The sequence below is a fragment of the Dermacentor andersoni genome, chromosome 1 (genome assembly GCF_023375885.2).
Source record: "Dermacentor andersoni chromosome 1, qqDerAnde1_hic_scaffold, whole genome shotgun sequence".
Classification (NCBI taxonomy): Eukaryota; Metazoa; Arthropoda; class Arachnida; order Ixodida; family Ixodidae; genus Dermacentor; species Dermacentor andersoni.
In genome coordinates this window covers 105,592,963-105,615,449 of record NC_092814.1, presented here as the reverse complement: position 1 = coordinate 105,615,449, position 22,487 = coordinate 105,592,963, and the positions used below count along the sequence as shown (strand labels likewise).

The 22,487-nt window shown below is 43.0% G+C and overlaps 1 protein-coding gene across 3 annotated transcripts in view; it reads left to right on the top strand.

Moving 5' to 3' along the window:
- The first annotated feature begins 192 nt into the window (after positions 1-192).
- Dhx15 (DEAH-box helicase 15) overlaps positions 193-22,487 on the top strand; it is a 92,915-nt gene continuing 70,620 nt past the window's right edge. Inside the window, exons 1-4 of one of the 3 annotated variants that reach the window (XM_055061875.2) lie at positions 193-352; positions 8,843-8,930; positions 11,735-11,908; positions 15,240-15,632. In XM_055061875.2, coding sequence (XP_054917850.1) covers positions 300-352; positions 8,843-8,930; positions 11,735-11,908; positions 15,240-15,632 — 708 coding nt within the window. In that variant the 5' untranslated portion in view covers positions 193-299. The remainder of the gene's footprint in view (positions 353-8,842; positions 8,931-11,734; positions 11,909-15,239; positions 15,633-22,487) is intronic. The other 2 variants (XM_055061874.2, XM_050193473.3) reach the window with 2 other exon arrangements.

Here is a 22,487-nt window from a genome sequence, read left to right as displayed (position 1 = left end):
TCAAAAAGCTGAAAATATTGCTACATTTTTGCACGCTGAAATTTGTTGAAAGGCAGTAGTCGTCATAGCATAAGTTTGAATGTATGTTGGTTTTTATTGTTCAGCTATATTTTTTGGTCTTGACTGCGAGCATGGAGGAAGGATATTTCCTTCCTCCGTGACTGGCGAACCACCGCGATCGACACCATGCAACGCCGCCATGGATGCCGCCTGCACCTTTTTGTGTTGAGGCCGAAGCGCCATATTACGCTCGTTAGTACCTGAGGGGGCCGTTTGTGGGGCCGTTCTCGTACATTAAAATGTCTAAAAGACACAGAATAGATGTAGGCGATTCCCCGGTAACCAAGAAAAGGTTTGTGCAAGTTTTCTGGCTCCTTTCTTTGCTTGATTGGTAGCATGTTAAAGCGAATATCGTTCGTTGGTTATTAGGCCTATTTACTGCTTCGTATGTTGAAACTATAATCTCTGCTTCTATGCCAGGAAATATTCCGGTCAGCGATCACTAATGTCGTATTGATACTAGCCAATGGTATAATGCAGCCAGTTTGTTTCACTTGTCTATTCTCTTTGTCTTGTCACTAAATATGCACGCTGCTCTTGCGACGCGCTTTCGTGTGTGTGTTTCCTGTGCAAGTGTGCTTGTCTTCTCGCACGTGGTACGAGAGCGTAAATTTTCATCTTAGTCTAAATTTGTCTTGCACTTCAAGTGGTCGTAAAACAGTGAACGTGTCCTGTGTTTTGCAACACACTTGGCTGTGCATGACTGCTGCAGCGCGGAGGGGATGCCGGTCGGAAAGACAGCAGTGCTTCAGTAAAAACTTCCTCTTTTTCTTTCTAAACTGTCATAGTGGAATATAGTAATTACCAGCATTGTCTCTACTGGCGGAGTTGTCTTTGGGTCAATGTCTTTAGGGTCAATCAATCTCAACTGTTATAAAAATCGCAAGCGAGTTTCTGATGCCGGTCTTTTTGTTGCGTAGCATGGTTTATAAGACAGTTCATATTTCACTATTGCCGCAAAATTTATGCATCTATTCAGTGATAGGCACCTTTCAGGAGAGGTAATTTCACCTCTTTTCCATGTGCTGCGTTCGTATTAAGCAATGGAGTTTTACGTCTCGAATTTGGGCTACGAGTTGCGCTGCAGTGGAGGGCTTTAGAATAATATCCACCACTTGGGGTTGCCTGAACCGAAACTTCTGCATACTGATTCACGGCGTTTTGATACTGATGTAGCCTGCATGACAGCGGATAATAAATTGAGGTAGTCGACTTATTCATTCGTTCACAGCTGTGCCTCATTTTGGTATGGGGTGTATAATTGATCATTCATCAGTTGTGGGCTTGTAAGAATAAGAGCACAGCGTCGTTCTGTGGACTACGTTAATCACAAATTTGCGAGGTTATTTTTAAAACCTGTCAAATCTGCAATATTCTAAAAATATTGACAGTACTAATAGATAAAATAGCGCACTCGATGCCATGTATACTACGTTCATGCTCTGTTTATGCTTAAATTAACCCTATTGATATTGCACACTGTCCTTTGTGTTCGGGCTACTCATGTAATCTGTCACATGGGTACTTTTTGTCATGCTAGAGAATGGAAACTGAGCTTTGTATGTTGAATGCTACCACACAGTTATCTGCCCTCTGCATTGCTGCTGCTGTACAACAAACATTTCTGAATTATAGCATACTGCTTCAGACAGATTCAATGTTGCTTGGTGCGCAGCAGGTCAGCTGTCTCTATGACTGTCTTTGTAGTATCATAATGCTGGAAAAGATCGGGTAGAGTTCACACGGGTTGAACAGGCCTCTAGACAAATAAGAGGCTCTTAACAACATAAGTAGCTAATTATAAGAAAAGCTGTTGCACTTAATTTAGATGTATAATTAATCGCATCCTCTCAATCAAAGGATAAAGTCTCATTTTATTGGCTTCAGTAGGAATATAATGCAACCAGCATATTACACAGAACAACCCATAATGATTGTACTGAGACCCTCCACATGAATAATGTGACAATGACAGCAGTAGAATTAAGATTGATGCTGATAACATTACATGTAATACATAATACCAACAGATGTTCTCTGCATTCACCATATTGTACAAGTCATTGCAAATTCACAAAGTATTGTGAAAGAAAAGGCTCCAAGGGATGATTTAAGAACGGCAAATGATGGCAGACTTGAGTGCCTTAAGTACGCAATCTCGCTGTTTGATTGCTGTGCACGCTGAAGTCATTTCTCTATAATTTGTGCGAGCTCCCCAGAGTGCATTTTTGAAAAGCAAATCCTGTGGGATTAATTTAAACACTGCGAAGAATTGCCCCAGGAGGATTTTTTTATCTATTTAGCACACTTTACAGGATATGGTTGGAGCATAGGGTAAGGGGGCCATACATGAAAGCAGGGATATTGAAACGTGTAAACTTTGCAACTATATAATTTGTACAGTGTAACAATGACAATAATACTAATAAAAACTAATTAAAAAATGACAATCACTAAAAAAAGACTTCGTAAGGAAGTGATGCTGTGACAAGATTGGTGGTGTATGGTCGAATGGCTGAAAGTTGCACAAGCTTTTCTGTTACTATAGGGGTAAACAAAAAGAAACAAGACTGGAATTGCCCTATGTTGTTCTCCTTGTTCTTTTTTTCGTTTCCCCCCTCTTTGTAGGGCACAAAAAGTGCAAGAAAGTTTTGTATGACACCTCGTTTGTTTCGACTTCTCGTTTTTGTGTGGGTTTAGTCATGATGGAAAGCCAGCTCCTGCTGAAGTAAGGTTGCAAAGAAAGGAGCTTACTGCTGCATTAAGTAGTGTTGTTTTGGCGGGTGTGTTACTGCAGAGTGAAGAATCATGTTTACGTAGGTACGTTTGGGCAGTCATCTCAGTTTTAATGTGATTGATAAAAGTTACCCGAGTTGCTCTTGCATGTGTTTCTAACTGCTTTATTGATATTGTTTGAGCTAACTGGTGCTGGTCTTGTGACATTTAAAAGGTGGTGGTGGTGGTTACTTGAAGGAACGTTTGGAATGTGCCTAATTTCTGCTGCTCATCCAGAGATTAGGCTGAACTAAAGCTGCCTGACTGAACAGACCACTAGCTTTTGCATTGCCTGGAAGTGGTTTTGTCTGTGTGCATTCTTTCAGGGAGAAAAAACTTCTCACTGCATGTTTACAAAAGATTTTGAGGTAGTATTCGCACATACTCTTTCTTCACATTACTCACGTCGCATTGTTTTGTACACAACACATGCCCTTGCCTAATTTATAAGAAGACAGAGGTTCAACAGTGAGCGAACAAAGGAAGGCTCAGTCTGGAGCTAGCGTTTGGACACTGAAACTTGTGCCAATGTTCTTGCCTTGATGAAAAAAAGTTCCTTTGTTGTAAAGTTGGCTCTAGGCTGAGGCTTCTTCTCACCCACTCTAAATCAAAGTGCATAGCTACTGTCATATTTAAGCATGTTCCCATGCTGTGACAACATGCCTTATGATTCCCTTTTTGGAAGTTGAGGCATCTGAAAGTTCTTACCTCCTCTGCGAATTGTGAATTAATCAGTATTAGAATGGTTTTGAGCCAGTGGAGAGGTCATGTTCATGCTGTTACTAGTGACATTTTGGCTGGCCTGGTAACACTCTTGAAGAGCAATGCTGATGATTTTTTCATCATATTGGAGAAGTGGCCACTTTAGACATACATGCACCTACTGTCAAATGAGATAGTTCAATTTGTATAACAGTAAGAATTTTAAATAAGAAGCACCACATTGAAAATGAAACTTGACTGGCCATGAGGGTATCACATTGATGCCAATTGTAGCATTAGAGAAGGCATGCTCTGGGGACAGCAGAATTGATATTACATCTCAGGACTTGTTCTGCTACAATGAATTTGATACATTGTGTGCTGCATGACTCTTCTTAGTGAAAGAACACATAAAGAGAGATTGCTTTCTGCAGGTGATGTTGCTGCCAAAACCTTTATGCTAGCAGGTAACTGGAACACAGTAGATCATGGAAATGCCAGTCCTGCCCATTTTATTTGAAGACATCTTCACACAGTGTTCATAGCAATGCTGCTGCTCCCCTGGTGATGCCATGAGCTGTGAGCAAAGTGTGGCCAGTGGAAATTATGCGTGTGGTGTAAACCAATCAGGAGTGTTCTAAATTAAATAAAAAAATTGCACAACCCACATATGCTACATTTGGTGCATATGATGAACTTGTGCACAATGTGCAGTACAAATTTTAGAACACAGGTCTAAAAATTGTTGAAGTTGGCCATTAATAGATACGCCATGTTAGCATTTATGCATTGCTCGATGAAAAAATTGCGAATTGCCACACATTTTTTTCTTTCTTCCTAGAACATCTGATAATTCTTACCGCTTCAGCACTATGGAATCTCTCATTGCACTTCTTGCAAATGCACAACCTATTCAGGGCTTTGGTTTAAATGTTGTTCAACATAGTTGCTACAATGGGTTCAGAGCAGGAGGACAATTGATAATTGGACTTCTCTGGAAAGTAAAGTTCGTTATACTATGTGTGTTATGCATGTACATACACGTGCTGCAATATGAAAAGCAGTCGGAAGGCTATCCAATCATTCATACATTTATGTAAAACCATGAAAAAAAAATATGTTATGGTGTGAAAAACCATATTTTGCAAACTAGACGTTCAGCCTGAAATTTAGGGGCTAAATGTGAATTTTTGTGCTTGACAAACACTGTGCATGCTCCAATTCCAGGCTACGCTGTTGTAATGCAATAAAATTGAATTCAGTTGGTGATACATGATTGTCATGACACCAAGGCACAAGGCAACAGTGACACCCGACTAGATATGATAGTAGGTAGCACAGAAACAATGATTACACGGCATATCCACATTTAACAAAATACATGCTTTTTATACATTTCAGCATAAATATGTATTAATTTCAAATAGCATATTTAATTCCAGTGTCACACGTACACTTCTGATTGCAATCAACAATGGTCGCTGCTAAACGGTCCAACAATCTAGATCGAGTCATTATCTTCAGCTGATCGTGGGCACCTTGCAGAGCTGTCTGCCTTGGCTACAAATTCAGATTTGCAAAATGTGGTTAAATTTGGACAATATTTGAATTGTGTACAGCTTACTATTGTTGATAAAAAAAGTTTTTAAATGTTTTTACAGCAAAGCTGTATATGGCTAGTCGATTCGTGCAGCTGAGTGCAAGCAGCAATTGCGTACCGAGGATCTGGCAGCCTACCAGGCTGTCATTTAATGAACCGTAGGGATTAACCCCGTGATAAACAACGCGGCTGCATATTTCAGCTTCGCTGGTTAACCATCTGTATGGAGTGCTTCGGCGGTGATTTTTTATTGAGCTGCGTTCACTGTTTGTTTTTAGCGTTTTTGGAATACTGCGCCAGGGGGTGCAGACATCAGCCTGCAATCACGATCAAGAGGCTTGGTCGCGATTGTCCGGATCCCACAAGATTGCGATCACAAATGACCATGTAGCATGCGTTGTCGGCCACCGCTAGGTCATGTAGAGCACCCGACTCGAGCCCAGAACAGAGGCGCTATAGATCCTTTACAGCAAGCAATTTTTGCCCTGCACAGCGATAGGTGCCACAGGTTTGCCACCATTGAATGCCTTCTAAATCTGGAGCAAGCAGGCATTAGACCCCAACGGTCGCTCCAGCAACGTTCTGCCGAGAGGCCGGTGCTTGCTTAGTACTATTTCTCAGCTGCACAAGGAGTGCTCGTGTTTATGACCGTTTTAAATGCACACCTTTCCGCAAAGCAAGCGCAACAAGCTCAACTAACAGCGATGGGTAGCCCATTGCTGGCAATCGATTGTCAGAAATAACTCGCAGGCTAACACCGCCTGCAGCAACAACACAGAATTCGTTATCTCCATGGCTGGCACAACATATCACACTGTTGAATTTAGATAAGCATGCAAGTCAGCACTTATGTCCTCCCTGTGCAAGCGCTACTGATTTACGCCAACGGTTTCACTTTCCACAGCAGTGAAGTCAAATGTGGAATAAAGTGTGAGCACTGAGTTTTCTTTCTGCACAGGGAATCAAGCAGCATGCAAGCAATTGCTCAGCCACTTGAAACACGGATACATATTTATCTGTTCTTTACGTAATCGGAAAGCCATTCTCAAGCTGTCTGAATGGAATGTTGCGGTGGTAACTATTCACAGTTATGGGAGCAGTTCACAAGCAGGAATTTTGTGTGCATGTACACACTCCTATTCCAGACCTAATTGCTTGCCCATACAGTTAACCACAAGCTGTTATAACAGCCTTACAATTCTACTGCTGTAAAGACTAAAATATAAAGTACAAAAGTGGTCATCAGGCTGCTACATTCGTCATGTTCAGCTGATAAGCTTGCACATTAGACTGCAATTCAGACAACGGATAAGTGAAAGGTATACTTTCCCTCTGCAGCTTTAATCAAAAGTGTTCTCTTGTTGTTTGAAGCCCTGGTCGTTGGACAACCTGTTATATTTGTGTATCAAGGTATAATGTGTGTGTGTTTAAGTATCGTAGGCTTTTATATTTAATTAGCTTTTAATTCATTGTGGTAAATAAAATTTCATTTAATCTGAAAAAAAAAATTGGTAACGGAAACTAAGCCTTGACAGTGACAGTTTGGGTCCGGCTCAACTTTTTGATGTCTGGCGGGCTCGGCGGGGCTTTTGACACAAGCAGCAAGCTGTGCTTGGACTCAGAAATGCGGCCCATGCATATCTCTAACACTGATAGATACATGTGTACAAACGAAAAAAAAAAAGTTGTACCTTTACTACAGAACATATTGTCAATCAAATGCACACTTTCTCATCTTGAAACATGCAAATTTGGTGTATGTGCTTGCTGATTCTTACAGAGTTTGAATTTTGAATTTTTAAAGTAGTTTTTCATTTTTGTACAGCATATCCTACAATGCCAGATAAGTTTTCTGCTCACAGAGAACAATTAACTAGATATACAAAACTAACTTGCTAATGTAGTCTGCGGATTACATGATTGTGCACTTCACCTGTTTATGCTGAATCCAGTTTGGCTATATTCTGCCAAGGGATGCTTTTTTTTCTTCTTTACCTTGTCACTTTGGGTATTATGTATACACAACGCCGTCCTGCATTTTCACCTGTTAGCATGTCACCGCCATTGCTTATGATATGAAATTCAGCTGTGCTCAGAAAGACATGTTTATGTTGAAGCAGCTGCAGACATTATTGGTTTATGCTTTGTGAACTGACTGCTATAAACCACCAATTCCATGATGCATTGTGCTATCATGGCAGAGGGGCAGTCTTTTTCTGGTCATGCTGTGCCCTCTCAGAGCTATCACTTCTTCGTAAACCAGTGTGTCGTCTATATAAGAAATCAGTGTTAGTCTGTATAGTCTGTTCTTAGGTACTTGGGTATGTCGTCGTACTTACTGATGCGGATCTATTTTTTTAGGTGTAAAGACCCACAGAAAACTAGCTATCTGCATTGTTATACTAAGCAAGTATCGGTAACTGCCACCATATAGCTTTGTTTGACCTGGCCATAAGTTCTTTGCCCTGTTCTCTGAACAAAGTTTATAGATGTGAAATTATGTTGGGGCACCTTGGCAGCGTTTTGTCACCACACGTTAGATACTGCCAGAAATATGATTATTATTTGTAGCAGGTCATTGCAGTCTACTAGGGGTGTGCAGTGATTTTTGAGACCGAATAGAATACGAATCGAATACTGCCAGAAATGAATTGTATATCAAATATGTTTCAAATAGTTTTAGAAATATGAATAGCCACTATCACACTTAATATAAAATGATGTTTACATCCCAGTATTCTTAAGGTTAGGAAGTTTTTGTCATTACATAGTACTTTATGAATCATTCTATAAAAGCACAAATGGAGCATTAGGAGCAAACAAGTTTCTTCGCATGCAGGGGGTTCTTCAGAGAGTGCGAATGTTAGCTGTACAGCCTGTGAAATCTGGCTACCTAAGGGACGTAGCCTGCTCCACTACACAAGTTCTCATGTTTTATGTCTATACTATCCCCGCGAGGTAAAATAACCATACTTCTGCCCAGATTTCGTTTATTTCGCAGCAGTTGACGTTTGGAAATATTCGAAAAGTATACGAAAAATATTTACGAATAATGACTATTCCATTTGAAGACCGAATAGAAAATTTTCCTTATCCGAAAATTTTGAAAATTTGCACATCCCTACAGTTTACTGATCACTATCAGCTCTGATATGTCTGCAGGACGGCAGGCTCTGCGTGTATAAAAAAGCTACAGCACATCCTTAGATTTGTCTTGGAAGTGGCAGACATCTAAAGACACGCTCCTCAGTTATGAAGTCTTGAAGCACGGCTAAAAGCTGTAGACTCTTTACCAGCTGCTGCTTTAGAAAATGCACGGAAGAAGCATGAAAGCCAGGAAAAGTGGCAGGAATGTCGGGTGCAAGCATTGCGTAAATAAGAACCATTTTTTTGTAATATTTCAGGGGAAACCTGCAGGGTGGAGAAAAGTAATTAATAAAGGGAAAATGAGACATCCACCCAATCGTAGCCCTTGGTACGAAGGAAACCCAAACGAGTTCCTCGAAAGAAAAACCTCGCAGCCTCACGAGGTTTTTCTTTCAAGGAACCCCTATGGGTTTCCTTTGTAGCAAGTGCTATGGTTGGGTGGATCAGTCTCATTTTCCCTTTCTTAAGAACCATATTTGCTGCTTGTCACTAAATCTGGGATGAGCCTGTGAAGCAATGTGACTAAGTTTATTTTTGCTTTTCGTGCCATTTTTGCAGAGATCGGGACTTCGACAAAGATTATGATCGAGATGATCGGAGCAAAGAGAAAATTGACAACTGCCATAATTTGCAGACCGTGCCAGTGGTAAGTTTTATGTGATTATCTATTTTTGCTGTGTTGGTTGTGCTTTTTTTTTAAATTTTTCTTGGGAAGGTAGGTGTTGTCGCCGTTTCTGGAAGCACTCGACAATGAAACAACTAGTAGTACACAAAGTTAGTGATCATTATGACATTTTAATTTGGAAAGCATTGAAACAGTGAATTGCTCCTCAGTTCACGCTTTATTTCAAAGTCCATCTCACAGGCTTTGAAGCAGCGTTGTCATGTATGGCCTCTTTGACAGGGCTAGTAGAAGCAGAACTTTACATGTATGCTTTTTTTCTGATGGTATTGGACTACTAATATAAGATTATTGTTTGCCATTGAGCCACTTCAGCAATACCTCTTGTTTCCATTTGAAGATATTGTAACATTACACAAGTCTGTTTTATTAAACATTATATTTCACAATGTTGGCTGCACATGTGTGAAATCAAGAGGCTGAAGGTTTAATCTGGACAAGGTGGAGCCATATGTTAGTATTCTTTAGCTCTGGTGCACCTGCTGCTAAATGGAAGCTGTGACACATAGGTATGATCTGTTGAAATCTGCCAAATCTGTGCCCTGTGCTGCATTTCAGCAGTGTCCCTTGCGTAACACAAGGCTTTGGAGCTGAGAGTTGTGGCATCACAGTAATGTATTAACAGTCCACACATTCCTGTGAGGGTGCCAGCCTGGAAGGAAATGGTAGTTTTGCCGCCAATTTCTTTATAATACACCGACCACTCAGTTGTGCCCGCTGCTGCTGCGGAGTGTGGTGGTTGTGTGTTGATGTGCAGCCACCAACTGCTCAGAGTAATCATTGTGCAGAGTATTCATACCTGCATGTACTTTTTTCCCCCCCACACAGTATGTGCCATGCATCTTGTGCAAGTTCACTAGCCTTGAGTGGCACAGCATATACCGTATTTCCTCGAATCTAACGCGCACTTTTTTCCCCGATAGATTGGGTCCCAAAATTATGTGCGCGTTAGAATTGAGTACGACCCTAAATCTGTGTTACCATATCGCCATCGGCATTTCAGAATCGCCGCCTCGTACACGCTTCGAGTCTAGCGGCCGTAGCTTTCTCCATGTGCTGCAGTACGGGTGCTTAGGCACTGCTTCCTTTGGCTTAGGTTAGTGCACCGTCCGTCTTCCCGTTTTCTGCATTTGCTCCATCAGCATGGAAGGGCCGACTGCAAAGACATGCAGAGTTCATCACGATGCCACAATTAAAAGGAAGGCGATCATGTGTGCGAATACGGATGGAAATTGCGTCGCATCACGGGCGTTTGGAGTTTCCGAAACTTGCGTGCGGGACTGGCGTAAACAGGAGAGTGTTCTACACCGGCGGCTGCTACGTACGGCGCGACCGCGCGCAGTCCCTATCTTGAAAGCGATCTGCGACAGAGACAAGAGTCTACGCATCTAGGCGCACCGCGCTGTGTTCTTTTTTTTAGGTCACGGCAAACGGGTGCGCATTACAATCCCTCTTCTTTTTTATGTCACGAGAAACAGGTGCGCATTAGAATCGAGTAAATACGGTAATGATAGGCACACAGTGCAAGGGCTGGCCACGGCTGAACAGAAAAGAGAGTTTTTAGATGGGAGAAGGCAAACAAGGCATCAAAAGCATTTTTTATATAAATATGCAGTGGCTGAGGAAACAGTTGCTGGTGCAATGGGCAGTAATTTCGCATAACATGTTTCGTTACAATTTCGGCAGTTTGACTTACATACTCAAATCTAGGCCAGCCCCGATTCTAAGCCAACCCCCAAAAGTCCGAAGCAAGAAAAAATTAAAAAACGTACCTCGAATGAAGGTCGACCAAGAAAAGTGAGGACAGCGTTCGCAAAATGATAACAGCATTTATTTAATATGAACATGCTAAGCTCGCTCTACGTCATCACCACAGTTAGCCTCGTTCCTATAGCCCAGACCACACATATGCATGCACAGACATTGCGGCATTGCACATGTCGAAACGTGGCGCGATCTCTGTGAACAGCTCATCTCTGAAGTTGTGCGCTTATCTTCCTTATCGCTGTCATCTCCTCGTTGCGGCACACGCAAAAGCATCTCCCATTGCCCTTCCAACGATGGACGTTTTTCTCATCGATGCTGAAGTCCCACCTGGCTTACTATGCCTCTGCAGCTAGCACAACTTGTCATTTGAAAGTTGCATGCCGATACCATAGAACCAGCTCCAATACAACACAGGTCAAAGCGACATCACTCCTGTACTTCAGTTGGCTACCGGCCTGGTTAGTATCGGCTGCGATACTGACTTTTCTAGATGGCGCTTCACACACTTCATGACACTTCACAATAGGAAAGCAAGAAAACGTGTCGGGCCGGAGAAGCCCCACCAGCATGACATGCGTTGGCGTATTGTGCCTCGTGCTGTGCGCAGCAATCCGCATAAAGCTTCGTATTACGTAGATGTCAGTTATAGTTGAGTCTCAAATTGTTTTGTTACTTTGGATCGTATGTTTTCTAGTTTTTTTTTTCTTTTTCTACATTTTTTTTCCCCAAAACAAATGAATGAGGTTCTACTGTATTTACTAGTGATTCAAGTTTTGGTAAACATTAATGAAGGTCTTTTTGACGCAAGAAATTTTGCTATTATCCAAGTGCTATGGCTTACTGTACATGAGCATTATGACTAATTTGGACAACAAAATAGACGCCGCATTTTTGAGCACTACATCTCAAATAGAAAAGGCTATAGTCTCTTGTTATTGTGGTATTTCGGGCATTTGTTGTAATGAAGTTTGTCATGGTTTTATTTTTGTTTCTTTCATCAGTCGCAGCAGCTGAATGCTCTGACTGGGCTTCCCTACTCCAACCGTTACTATGAGCTATTCCGCAAACGCATAGCACTTCCAGTATGGGAGTATCGGGACAAGTTCTTTGAATACCTCAATAACCATCAGATTCTTGTATTGGTTGGTGAGACGGGATCTGGCAAAACAACACAGGTAAGCTTTATTTTTAAAGAATAGTTTAATTGTTCTGTAGAATCACCTCTTTGAAAATCTTTTATAACTGTGATTGCTGTGTCAATTGTGTAAGATAGTGTTATTAAACTAAACTTGGTATGTCTAGAAAAAAAATTAGTAATTTGTGCTCACTCTGCTGCACCCACAGTGTGTTGAGCATTTCAACCAGTCATTCAAAAATACACCATTTGTGCCGTATTGGTAACACTTTCATTAGTGTAATGGCATGTGTCTGTACGGTCAGAGGTATTAGAGTGTTTTAGTTGAGCATGTTTACGCTCTGCTAAGCAGCTAAGCGGAGCAGAAGCGCGAATGCGCATGCGCCGTCCGCTTAGCCGTAAGCAGGCTAGTGGAGCGAGGAACACGGTCCACTTAGAAGCTGCCTGAGCGGAGCGCGCTGCGCAGCGCTTTGGCTAACGTCTGCATCAGAAAGGATTGGATTGGCTGCAGAAAGCAAGCGCGCTGGCTATCACGTGGCGTTCCCCAAGACTGCGCTTTATTTTCCATTGGATAAAATGGACCGGTAACTCATGATCAATAGGTGTTTTTATTTTCTTTCATTACCCTAAATTTGGCCAGGGGGCGCTGCAATTACGAAAGGTCCGCTCCGCTAAACGTATAACTAAGACATGAAAATTGCCCGCCGCTCTGCTGTGGCTTAGCGGGGCAGCTCGGAGCGGAGCGTACTGTAAATATGCTTAACTAAAACACTCTAGGGTTGCTCTTACTATACTGTCTTTTTGTGTGGTGAGAGTTGTGGATATCTAAAACCTGGGCAGGACATAAGCTAGAGAAGCTTCGACTGGGGTTAGTTGGTATGGCATTGTTCTGCTTGCTGCAGAACTCTGTGTCTGTCTCTTTTTTGTCCTGTATAAGCAGTATAGTGCAGCAAGCAGGACAAAGCTAGAGAAACAGAACTTAATCATCAGTGCTGAGATATATAGAGGTGGTCTGCAGGGTATGGTATAGCACAATGTCTAATTTTCTGGCACTCTTTATCCATACTTGGTCTTTGCTCCGTAAAACCACATATATTATCATCAATGTCTGATTTCGAAGATCAATTTTAAGAATATCAGAAAGCAGAGAAAACTTTGTGTGTAAAAACACACAGGCATACCGCACCAGTAGCCTCTGCTGGCACGGTATGCCCAATGAGCAACTTTTACCATGAAGCAAAAGCTACTGTGGCTGTGGCCATTTACAAGAATACCTTTATGGAAATGAGTGCCATAAACATGCAACTAACTTGATCTAGGCAAAAAAGGGTTGTCTGGTTAGTCTCCTTGCCACAGCTGGCAGCTGTCATACTGCTTGATATCGCTCCAGTCTTGAAAAAGCATCCGAAAGTGAGCTCGCTTCATGAAATGTTGATAGTCTTCTTGACTCGTATAGACATTCTTTGTGTATTTCATCCCTGAAATGAAAGGGTGTAGTTTATGGCATAAACTTCGTATCATTGAGCTGAATTGTTGCACTGACAGGCGTTTCGGATGCTCTGCATGCACATACTGGGGTTGAGAACCTTGCTGCACTGCTAGTGGTCTTGGAGGGCTGCAACTCAAGTTGGTGATTAATTTGAGTAGAAACCCATCAATTTGCATGAAAAATTAGGAGACTGTAGAAATTCTACTTATCGCCTGACATTGAAATAAACTAAGGGTTTGTGAATATCAGAATTTTTGAATATGGATTGAATACAAATACTTGCTTTTAATATTGAATAATGATATCCACATGCGTTTAGTAGCGAGTTTGGTTACCTTAGTATGCTGAAACTCTGGAATCCTGCTGTCATTGGTAAGAATAAAGTGGTGCAGTAAAAGTATTGTTCTGTTTACTGTGACTCTTGCTTATGAAAGAACTGCAAGGTCATACAGTAGTGTGTTTTCTGTTTCCTATATTTTGCGCCACATCCAAGTAGCACTTCCGCAGCACACCTTGTGTGACAAGCGCCTTCTTTTGTTACCCTTCACTGGGAAGTATATTACCGACTCACTGTTGTCCAAGTACTGCATTTGCAAGAATATAATGCAACCGCAAATATAAAGTGAGGTGTCAAGAAGGGAGAGGTGCCCCATAGCATGTTTGAAAAATAAAATAAAAGATTATGTATTACCTCAAGTAAGCATGTGCAATGCAATCTGTACTTATTTGGAATGGTGCCTTTTAGCATACCCCATTGCACGCAGGCATCGTAGTAATGCCGATCGCTGAACACCAATCACCACCGAGGTTTGTACAAGTCCCGGGTCCCACTCGGGCGCGGTAGCATATCGACCATCGCTTTACGATGAAATGTTGCAACAGGCATGCAAAATGCTACTCTGAGGCACGTGACATGGGCATGCGGTGGTAAGCTGGCATGTTTGCGTAGTGAGGCTGTGTCAATGGGCATCATGGTTGTGAATCGTCCCATTAGACCCATACACCCGGAAAGATAATTAGTATTGCAGTCTGTCGCCTTTTTGCTATCATCCTTGTCCCTTTTCGGCTCTTTAATTAGGCCTTTGCTGTGTGTAATGTGCCCTTTACAGCAGAGAGGCTGGCTTTCCCACAAAGCTTAGGCAGCCAGTGGCTGATTGTACTTGACACTCTAAGTTTCACCAGCAGCACAATACCATAACAAAATTTAGCAAAAAATCGGGCACTTATCCTTAGATTAGGTAGAAACAACCTCAAAGAACCTTGTCTTCTCCCGCACTGCCAGAAATATATTCCATTTGTTTCCCTTACTTGTATTCTACCGAAACATTAGATATTCTAATAATGCCTAGTTTTTTAATTGAATACGAAAACTAAAAATACAATATTCAATTATATCCGAAATTTTCAAATTTTCACTCCCCTAAAATCAATCAGTATTGAGTTATCAAATTTTTGCTACTCTCTCTGAACCTACTGTAACACAATGGCTGTTCCAGAGGGGGGCATCTGGGGACCCAGGGCCGCCTTGAACCATTCCAGCACTTAGCTACTACTTTGCGCAGAAAATGGGTGCTGGCAGAATCGAGCATGCAGCTAGTTTTTTGTGTATGGTTAGTGAACATGGTTAATTGTGATAATTACACATGACAGCTTTTGCAGAGCTTTTTCCGGATGGCAAAAGCACTTTCAACTTATAGTGTGATGTCAGCAGGAAACAGACTGCTTGGTTTGGTGTCTCTTTTGGGGAAAATGGGCAGGTAGAAATTTCAAGATGTCTAAGTAGTTATGCATCAGCTCAGCCAGCATGTTCAGAGTTAGGATCATTCTCAAAGCTGTTTCTTGCATGAAGATCCATAAGGGATAATGAATTTTCTTTTTGTAGATTCCACAGTGGTGTGTGGAGCTTCTGCGCCAGAAGGGAGGTCGCCGTGGTGTAGCATGTACACAGCCACGGAGGGTAGCAGCTATGAGTGTTGCTGCACGAGTGGCAGAAGAAATGGATGTGGCTATTGGCCAGGAAGTTGGTTATAGCATTCGTTTTGAGGACTGCTCTTCTCCAAAGACATTGCTGAAGTACATGACCGATGGTATGCTGCTAAGAGAAGCCATGAGTGACCCACTGCTTGAAGCCTATGGTGTTGTGCTCTTGGATGAAGCCCACGAACGTACTTTGGCTACAGACATCCTCATGGGGGTACTAAAGCAGGTCGTCACCCAGCGTCCAGACCTCAAGATTGTTGTTATGAGTGCCACTCTTGATGCCGGTAAATTTCAGGTGAGTGAACCATAATATGGTGCCCTTTTCACTGTCTTCAACAAGTAGCCATAACATATGCTGAAGCTCAAATGAGAGTTAATTCTACGTTTTTTGTGGGTCGAGGCATCGTTTCAAATAAAATGATGGCTTTCTCTGACAATTGTGAAAGTGAACAGTTTGTTTTCTGATTTTGTTAGAGTATTCTGAAAACTGATTTTCTAAGATTAGTGCAGCTATAAAATGATAGCATTATTGTATTTCACTTAAGAGGGACATGGCTTTTTATAACAAGCAAATCAAGCAAATTTTTTGTGAGGGTATTGTACATTATGCAACGTTAAATCTTTTTGCAAGTCTCTATTTTAATATACAGCAATGCCAGTTTTATTTGTGCTCCTGGCACTAGAAACTCATTAACCCTTTAAAGAGGTCCTGAACCACTTTTTATAGAGGTCGAAAAATGCATTTGATGTTAAAACACACATCAGAAATACTTTTTACAGAAAGTATTTCAATGCATTTGGCAGAAGTGGAGATATTGGCAGTGATTGGCAACAGGAAACTTGCTCTGGTCAGGCAGTTGAGACATTGTAGATTGGACCAACATTTATAGATACCTTTTCTGTTTTGTAACTCCTCACCTATGGGTAGCAGGCCATTCCCGTCACTGCAGCGCTGCAAACAACCTTTGCGGCAAGCATGTGAGATTCATCTGCTATAACTTGGTGTGGTTACGGTGGCTTATTGTAATGTATGGCATTTGCATGGTGCATTTGCAAGAGCTATCTTGCACCGCAACCTATTTTAGATACGAGGAACATAACCTGGAGGCTAGGTACTTGAGTTTATCCCACGGAAGTCTCAATAAAAGCTGCATGTGCTGTAAATATCCTTTCTCTAGGTAAAATTAAGGGGGGACGCGGGGATCAGATCGCGAAAATCGCAAAAAAGATCGATTTTTGGCAACGACGCGTTTCGGTATCTGCAATGCCTAATCTACATTGTATCAATATGGTTTGACTGAAAACGCACTAAAAGTGGCCGAAAAAAATTAATTTATCAGTGCGTAGGGCGAGAAAACAGCTTTAAATCGCGTAAAATCACCGCAGTTCGTGGAGCCCTAACTCGTCTTTCCCGCCACCGAACGCCGCCATCTTGGTATCGTTCGAACGCTCGAAGTTTCGCTATAGTGCCTAGAATATACTGGCTAGTGTGCCGTCCGCGGCCTCCCGGGTGGCACCGGATGCAATGAATGCCGGCGGCTGCCGCTAGGAGCGCTGCAGTTCAGGTGGGTGCCGCGGCACCATCCGGCCTTCGTAGGCCGCCGTGTTTCCACCGCATCGGCAAGCGGGCTGTTGCGCTTTTTGTTTTTATTAAGCTGTAGCAGCAGCACAGTTCAAATGTGGGCAGCTGATTTATAAATCGTGGTTTGTTTTGAGAACAACAGGCTTCTCTAGCGCTTGTCGCTTGTGTGAAAAGCGTGTGCTGTCTCAGCTCGGCTTCGAGCGGGGAACCTGATGTGTTTCTATGCTGGCGAAGAGAAAACGTAATTTTTAAGGCAAATGCCTTAGATCTCCATGTTCCAAGGCCGTTTTGCGAGGTACAGAACACATCACACGATCCAAGGAAGTTCAGAAACGAACCAAAGCATGTCCAGCCGTGTATAAGAGATGCTAAATGATTAGCAAATTTAATTATTGATTATAGTGATTGGATTAAGGGGATTAAGGTGTACTAATTAAGGAGGATTAAGGTGGATGAAGGAGGATTAGGGTGCATTAAGGTGAATTACAGTAGGCTTTACAAGGCGTTCGCCTTCGTACGTGTCTCTTCGGCGGCAGATAAGGATACTTGTTTTTTATTCTAGCCATGATGGCAGCGTAATTTTTTTAAGGGTAAGTTTTAGGTTACATTTTTCATTCTAATAAAGTAAAGGAATTCTAAGGTTACATTACTGTTCTATTGATGTTATATTAATGCATAACCATTGAAAACCGCTGTAACCGATCATCCATTGAAATGACTTGAATTTCGCTGTCCTCTCTTTTTATTTGCTGCTATTTCTGCCTATTATCGTATTGTTGTCCTCATAGGTTTGAATGTTTTTTATTGTTTGTAAACCATGTACCCATCTCCTCATAATGCCCATTGGGCCACAAGGATAGGATAATAAGTAAAAAAATTTGCCTGTAAAATGGACTGCATGCGGTGTTCTGTGTACTATACATTTTTTAATACCTGGTAAACACGTGCAGATTTCTTTTTATGTCTGATATAAGTGAACGAAAATGGGAAACAGATCTTTCATTTAAGCGTAACAAATATTTTATTCTCGCGTAACAACCGTCAAACGCGGGCATATAAGACAGCCCTAGATGAGATAATGCACACATACCTGAAGAAGATAGATCTAGTGGCAGTGACGCAGTTTAAAGAGCTTCTGCCGTTGCCTTTGCGCTTCCCTCTCTTTGTTGATGCCTTTTACAAAAAAACCGAAACCTCAAGAAAACGTAGAACTTCTTGTCAAAGCTGGTTTTTCATGCTCTGGGCACCCTAGTTGGGGAAAGGCCATGGCAGTGTCTGCAGCTGACCTGAAAAATCAGCTAGACTCGCTACATGTAACTTGTTTTTGCTAAAGAACACAGTAAAAGCATCTTCCACGGCCTTCACAGCGGCTGAAAAGGTCTGCCAAAGATAGACAAGGCCTCCATTGTCAAAATGCGTAGTGCAATAGCGAAGCAGCGTCGGCACTAGCTTCAGCTTTACTTACGCAAAGGAAGCCTGCACACTGTGGTCAAGAATTTTGGGCAGTGATCTTTCTTGCAACATAACAGTATAGTAGATCAAAGCACTACTGCTCCTTTTTTCTTGTTTTTTCCCCCCCTGGTACTCACGAAAAGTAAGGTGCATGCTTAGGATACTCAGGAAACATCGTGGGTATAGCGTAGGGTTTCAGGCGTGGTTTATCGCGGGGAATCTCGTGGACAACGCCGTTCACGGTGATAGAGAACGCGCGCTCGACTAAGCTGTTTTCGAAATGTTTTTTTACAAACCACAGCAGTTAGTGCCGGCCTTCTGTCCACTCTCCTGATCATTCTTGCCCATTCTGCTGCCGCTTCGTATCAGTGGTGGAGTGAACAAGGATACACGCCATTTATTCGAGCGGTAACCGCTTCGACACAACGGCACAAAGCAGCTCCTCTCCTTGCACTGTCTTTTCGGCATTTTTTCATCGCCGCCGCATAGTTCTCGTAATGACAGGCACACGAACACAGCAACGACGCACTCACTCTTTGACAACACCAAGAACAAACACGCAACGCTGTAATAACACTGAAAACGCCAACATAGAAACCGACGCAAGAGCTGCGAAACTGATATGCGAAGCAGACGACACGCGCAGTCTGCACCCACCCGTGTGGCAGCGACCTCTGTCGGCCACCGTGGGCATTCATTGCAGGCGGCGCCACGCTCCTCCATTGTAAAGAGCGGGTGCACGGCACACTAGCCAGTATATTCTAGGCACTATAGTTTCGCCATTCCGTTTCTGAATTCTTCGGTCGTCGCCATCTTGTAACAAACGCACAAACAAAAGAAGCACGGGTCTGCTAAAGGCGGTCACACGGGCCCTGCGATGAAAGCGGGCCTCCGATTGGTTGCCGTACTAAAAGGCGTCTCGCCATTGGTTGCTGCTGCAGCAGCGGGCAAGCTGGCAACCACAGCGGACGGCAGTTGTCTGCTTTGAAAACCACGCCGGCGTCGTTCTTCGCTTGACACTCGCAGAATTCGGATTTATGAAAGCTCCCAGGTCAGTGATGGATCGTCGCTCGTTCGAAAAGAACTTTTAAATGAACCATGCCTTCGGAAAACGGAAGCGCAAGCCTCCTACGGCAAGAAAAAGACGGTGGCCAGCGGGAGAAGCGGAGAACCCGACTGAACACGCGGATAACGTGCCGCGTTATCTTGCACCGTGCTATTCCAGCAGCGAAGCCGACAATCGCCCTGTGACATCGATACTGATAACTAAGCCACCGGAAGACGTGCAAATGGAGGCTCTCGCACCTGTGCGTACGGCCGCGGCCGCGCGAGTCAGCAACCGAGATCGCGTTGTTGGAGGCGACGCGGGTCGAAGGTCTCCATCGCCGGCAGAGACGGTGTGCGTTTCCGATGCATCGTGCGACAGGGACACGCAGCCTGCGAGTGAGCCCCAACCGTCGACGAGCTACATACTGTGTGGTGACTCAAGGCTCACCAGAGGAATCGTCGCACGACTCAGACGCACCTCGAGCCGCGTTTTGTGTCAGCGGTGACTGCAGAAGCGCAGGCATGCAGCGTTCGCGACTCCCTTCGCGCAGTGTCAGCGACTGAGCGGAAGCAGCAATGCCAAGAACAAATTTAGGCCCCTTGTGACTGCGAGTTCATTATTATGCCTGTTACCGCGATGAACTCTTTCATCGCTAAAGCTCTGTGCCCAAGATGCCAACAGCGTTTTGTGGGTGTACACTGCGATACCAGGCTCGGCCTGGCAGTGAAAATGGTGGTCATGCACTACTCCAAACGGCGCAAGAAAAGGATAAAGAACGCCTGAAGAAGGCATCCAAAGCCCACCAAATAAAGAGGCAAAGGTGTAAGAAGATGCCTGACAGCAATGATTCAAAATATTACAGCCCTGGTGCTTTTTAATAAATTTGCTAGTGCTTTTAAAACTTTGCAAACTTTGCAGCCAGTTTTCTCAGTTGCATTTTTTTTTGTCAGTCACCTCGCTCGTGGAAAGCGTAGCACAACAATGGCTTGACTGATTTTGGTCCAGTTTGTTTTGCTGTGATCCACAAGCTGTGCTGTACTTAAAGACAGTCTTGAAATGTTTCTTTATCTTTCCATTATTTAATTATTTCACAATTACTACATGGCTCCATGCAGTGAAGCACAGTCATGTGCATGTTGAGCAAAAAATTATTAGCGCACTAAAAAAAAAATCGAACACTGTCTTGATGTAGATTAGACATCTGGGCAAACATGCAAAGTATTTCCAGCTCCCTATCATGTTTCGTTACTGTGCCAGGCTTTCCACAAGCAAGGAACTTATAAATTCTTATAAAACAAAAACTAATTAAGATATCCTAATGAAATTTTAGAATTGTCTCTTTATTGCAATGTGCAGTGTGTGTGCCAAATTTCAGCCCTTTCTGTCAAGAAACAAAAAAGTTAATTCTGATCCCCTCCTCCCCCCTTAAAGCCGTTTCCAGGAATCTTTGTATAGCTATCTTCAGTGTGAACCATGTGCAGCTATAGGCATCTCGGCTTGCCATGGTCTAGAGCGAGATGAAACTGGACCTTTGCTGCCAGACATGGCTTTCGTTAATTGCTGCAAAATATGCTATGCAGGAGAACCGTTAAGTCATTGCTGTCCGTGGGTAGAACGGCTTCAGCGCATTTACTTCCGAGTTCCAGCCTCCCATAGTTTTCATGTACCAATCTTGACGACCAATCTTTCTACCAATCTTGACGAGTGCAACACATTGCTAGCTTATGTACTTAGCTGTAAGCAGCTCTGTTCTGATTAAACCACACAACCTTTTGCTGAAACAATGATTTATGCACGTTCATGCAGAAATATTGCCCTGTTCAGACAATAGCTATCCAACCATCTGAAGTTCTCTGTTTTAGTGCCTAAGTTTGCTAACTAAGACATATCCTGCCAGATCTTCTTTGAAAAAGGCATACACACCTTGTTATAAAATACGGTAAAAGCGTAAAGTGTACCCTGTGATTCGTTGTGCTTCAAGTATATTCTTATAGACATCATATAGATGCCCTTCTGGCATCAGCTATGTGCCAAGTAGCTAGCTCTTGGTTTAACACTATTCCCAGGTTTCATGTTGAAAAATTAAAATGATTTGAGCTTTGTTAATATATTACCCTTTCACAGTACCAAAAATATTCAGCAGAATCCTTCTCGTGATGACTGTCGATGGTAATGCATTTAACATTGAATCAGTATTGCAACACAGTGTATTGCAGGGTCTCTACCAACCGGGAATTCTCAGGGATTTTGAGTAGTCTGGAAAAACCCAGGGAAAACTCATGGAATTTGTGCCTCTATCAGGGAAAATTACCTGTAATTTTATTGAAAGGGTCGAAAGTCTCGGTAATGTTGGCTCGAGTAACAGACAGGAATCCTAATGAATCGTCTTTGATGCCCTATTGTCGGCTGGAGGAATTGCCAGTGCACAGTCAACGACCGACTTTCCAGATGCCTGATAATTTGCGCAGCTTCGCGGCAACACCACACACCCCATAGAGTCAATGTATCAGAACGTCTAATGTCGGACGCAAGATCCCTTTGCCGTCCGATTTTCTGGTGCTTTTTGCCGTGACCGCAGGTCTGAAAGGGCATTATTCAAAGCCCCCACCGCTGCCGTTTTGATTACCTCGCCACCTCGAGCCGGCGCTCTCGCACGCAGATCCGCTGGCACCCGTAGCAACGCCAGACCTAGCGGCTTCGATGTTCGATATTAAGCTTCTTGCCATTGGGTTCTGTGTTTTCCATTGAAAGGATTCTCTGCTGTCAGCAATGCCACCGACTCCGCCTTTGTGGTCCTTGTGATTGGCTTAGAAGCTTGGAAAGCATGGTGCATTGCATAAGGCCGGTTTTTGAGAGTCAGCTTCGCCTCTGTACAGAAGTGTTACTTCATGAAGCATACGCAAAAGTACTGTAGTGAAGCATAACAAGCGTGGGAAGGGGCTATTGCCACGGGATACAGTATGTATCTCTTAATTATACACGCGTGCACCCGGTATCTCCTGTCAAAGTACGAGCACTGACATGCCTAATACGTGTACCCACAGGCCTTCAGAGCGTTTTCGAATGTG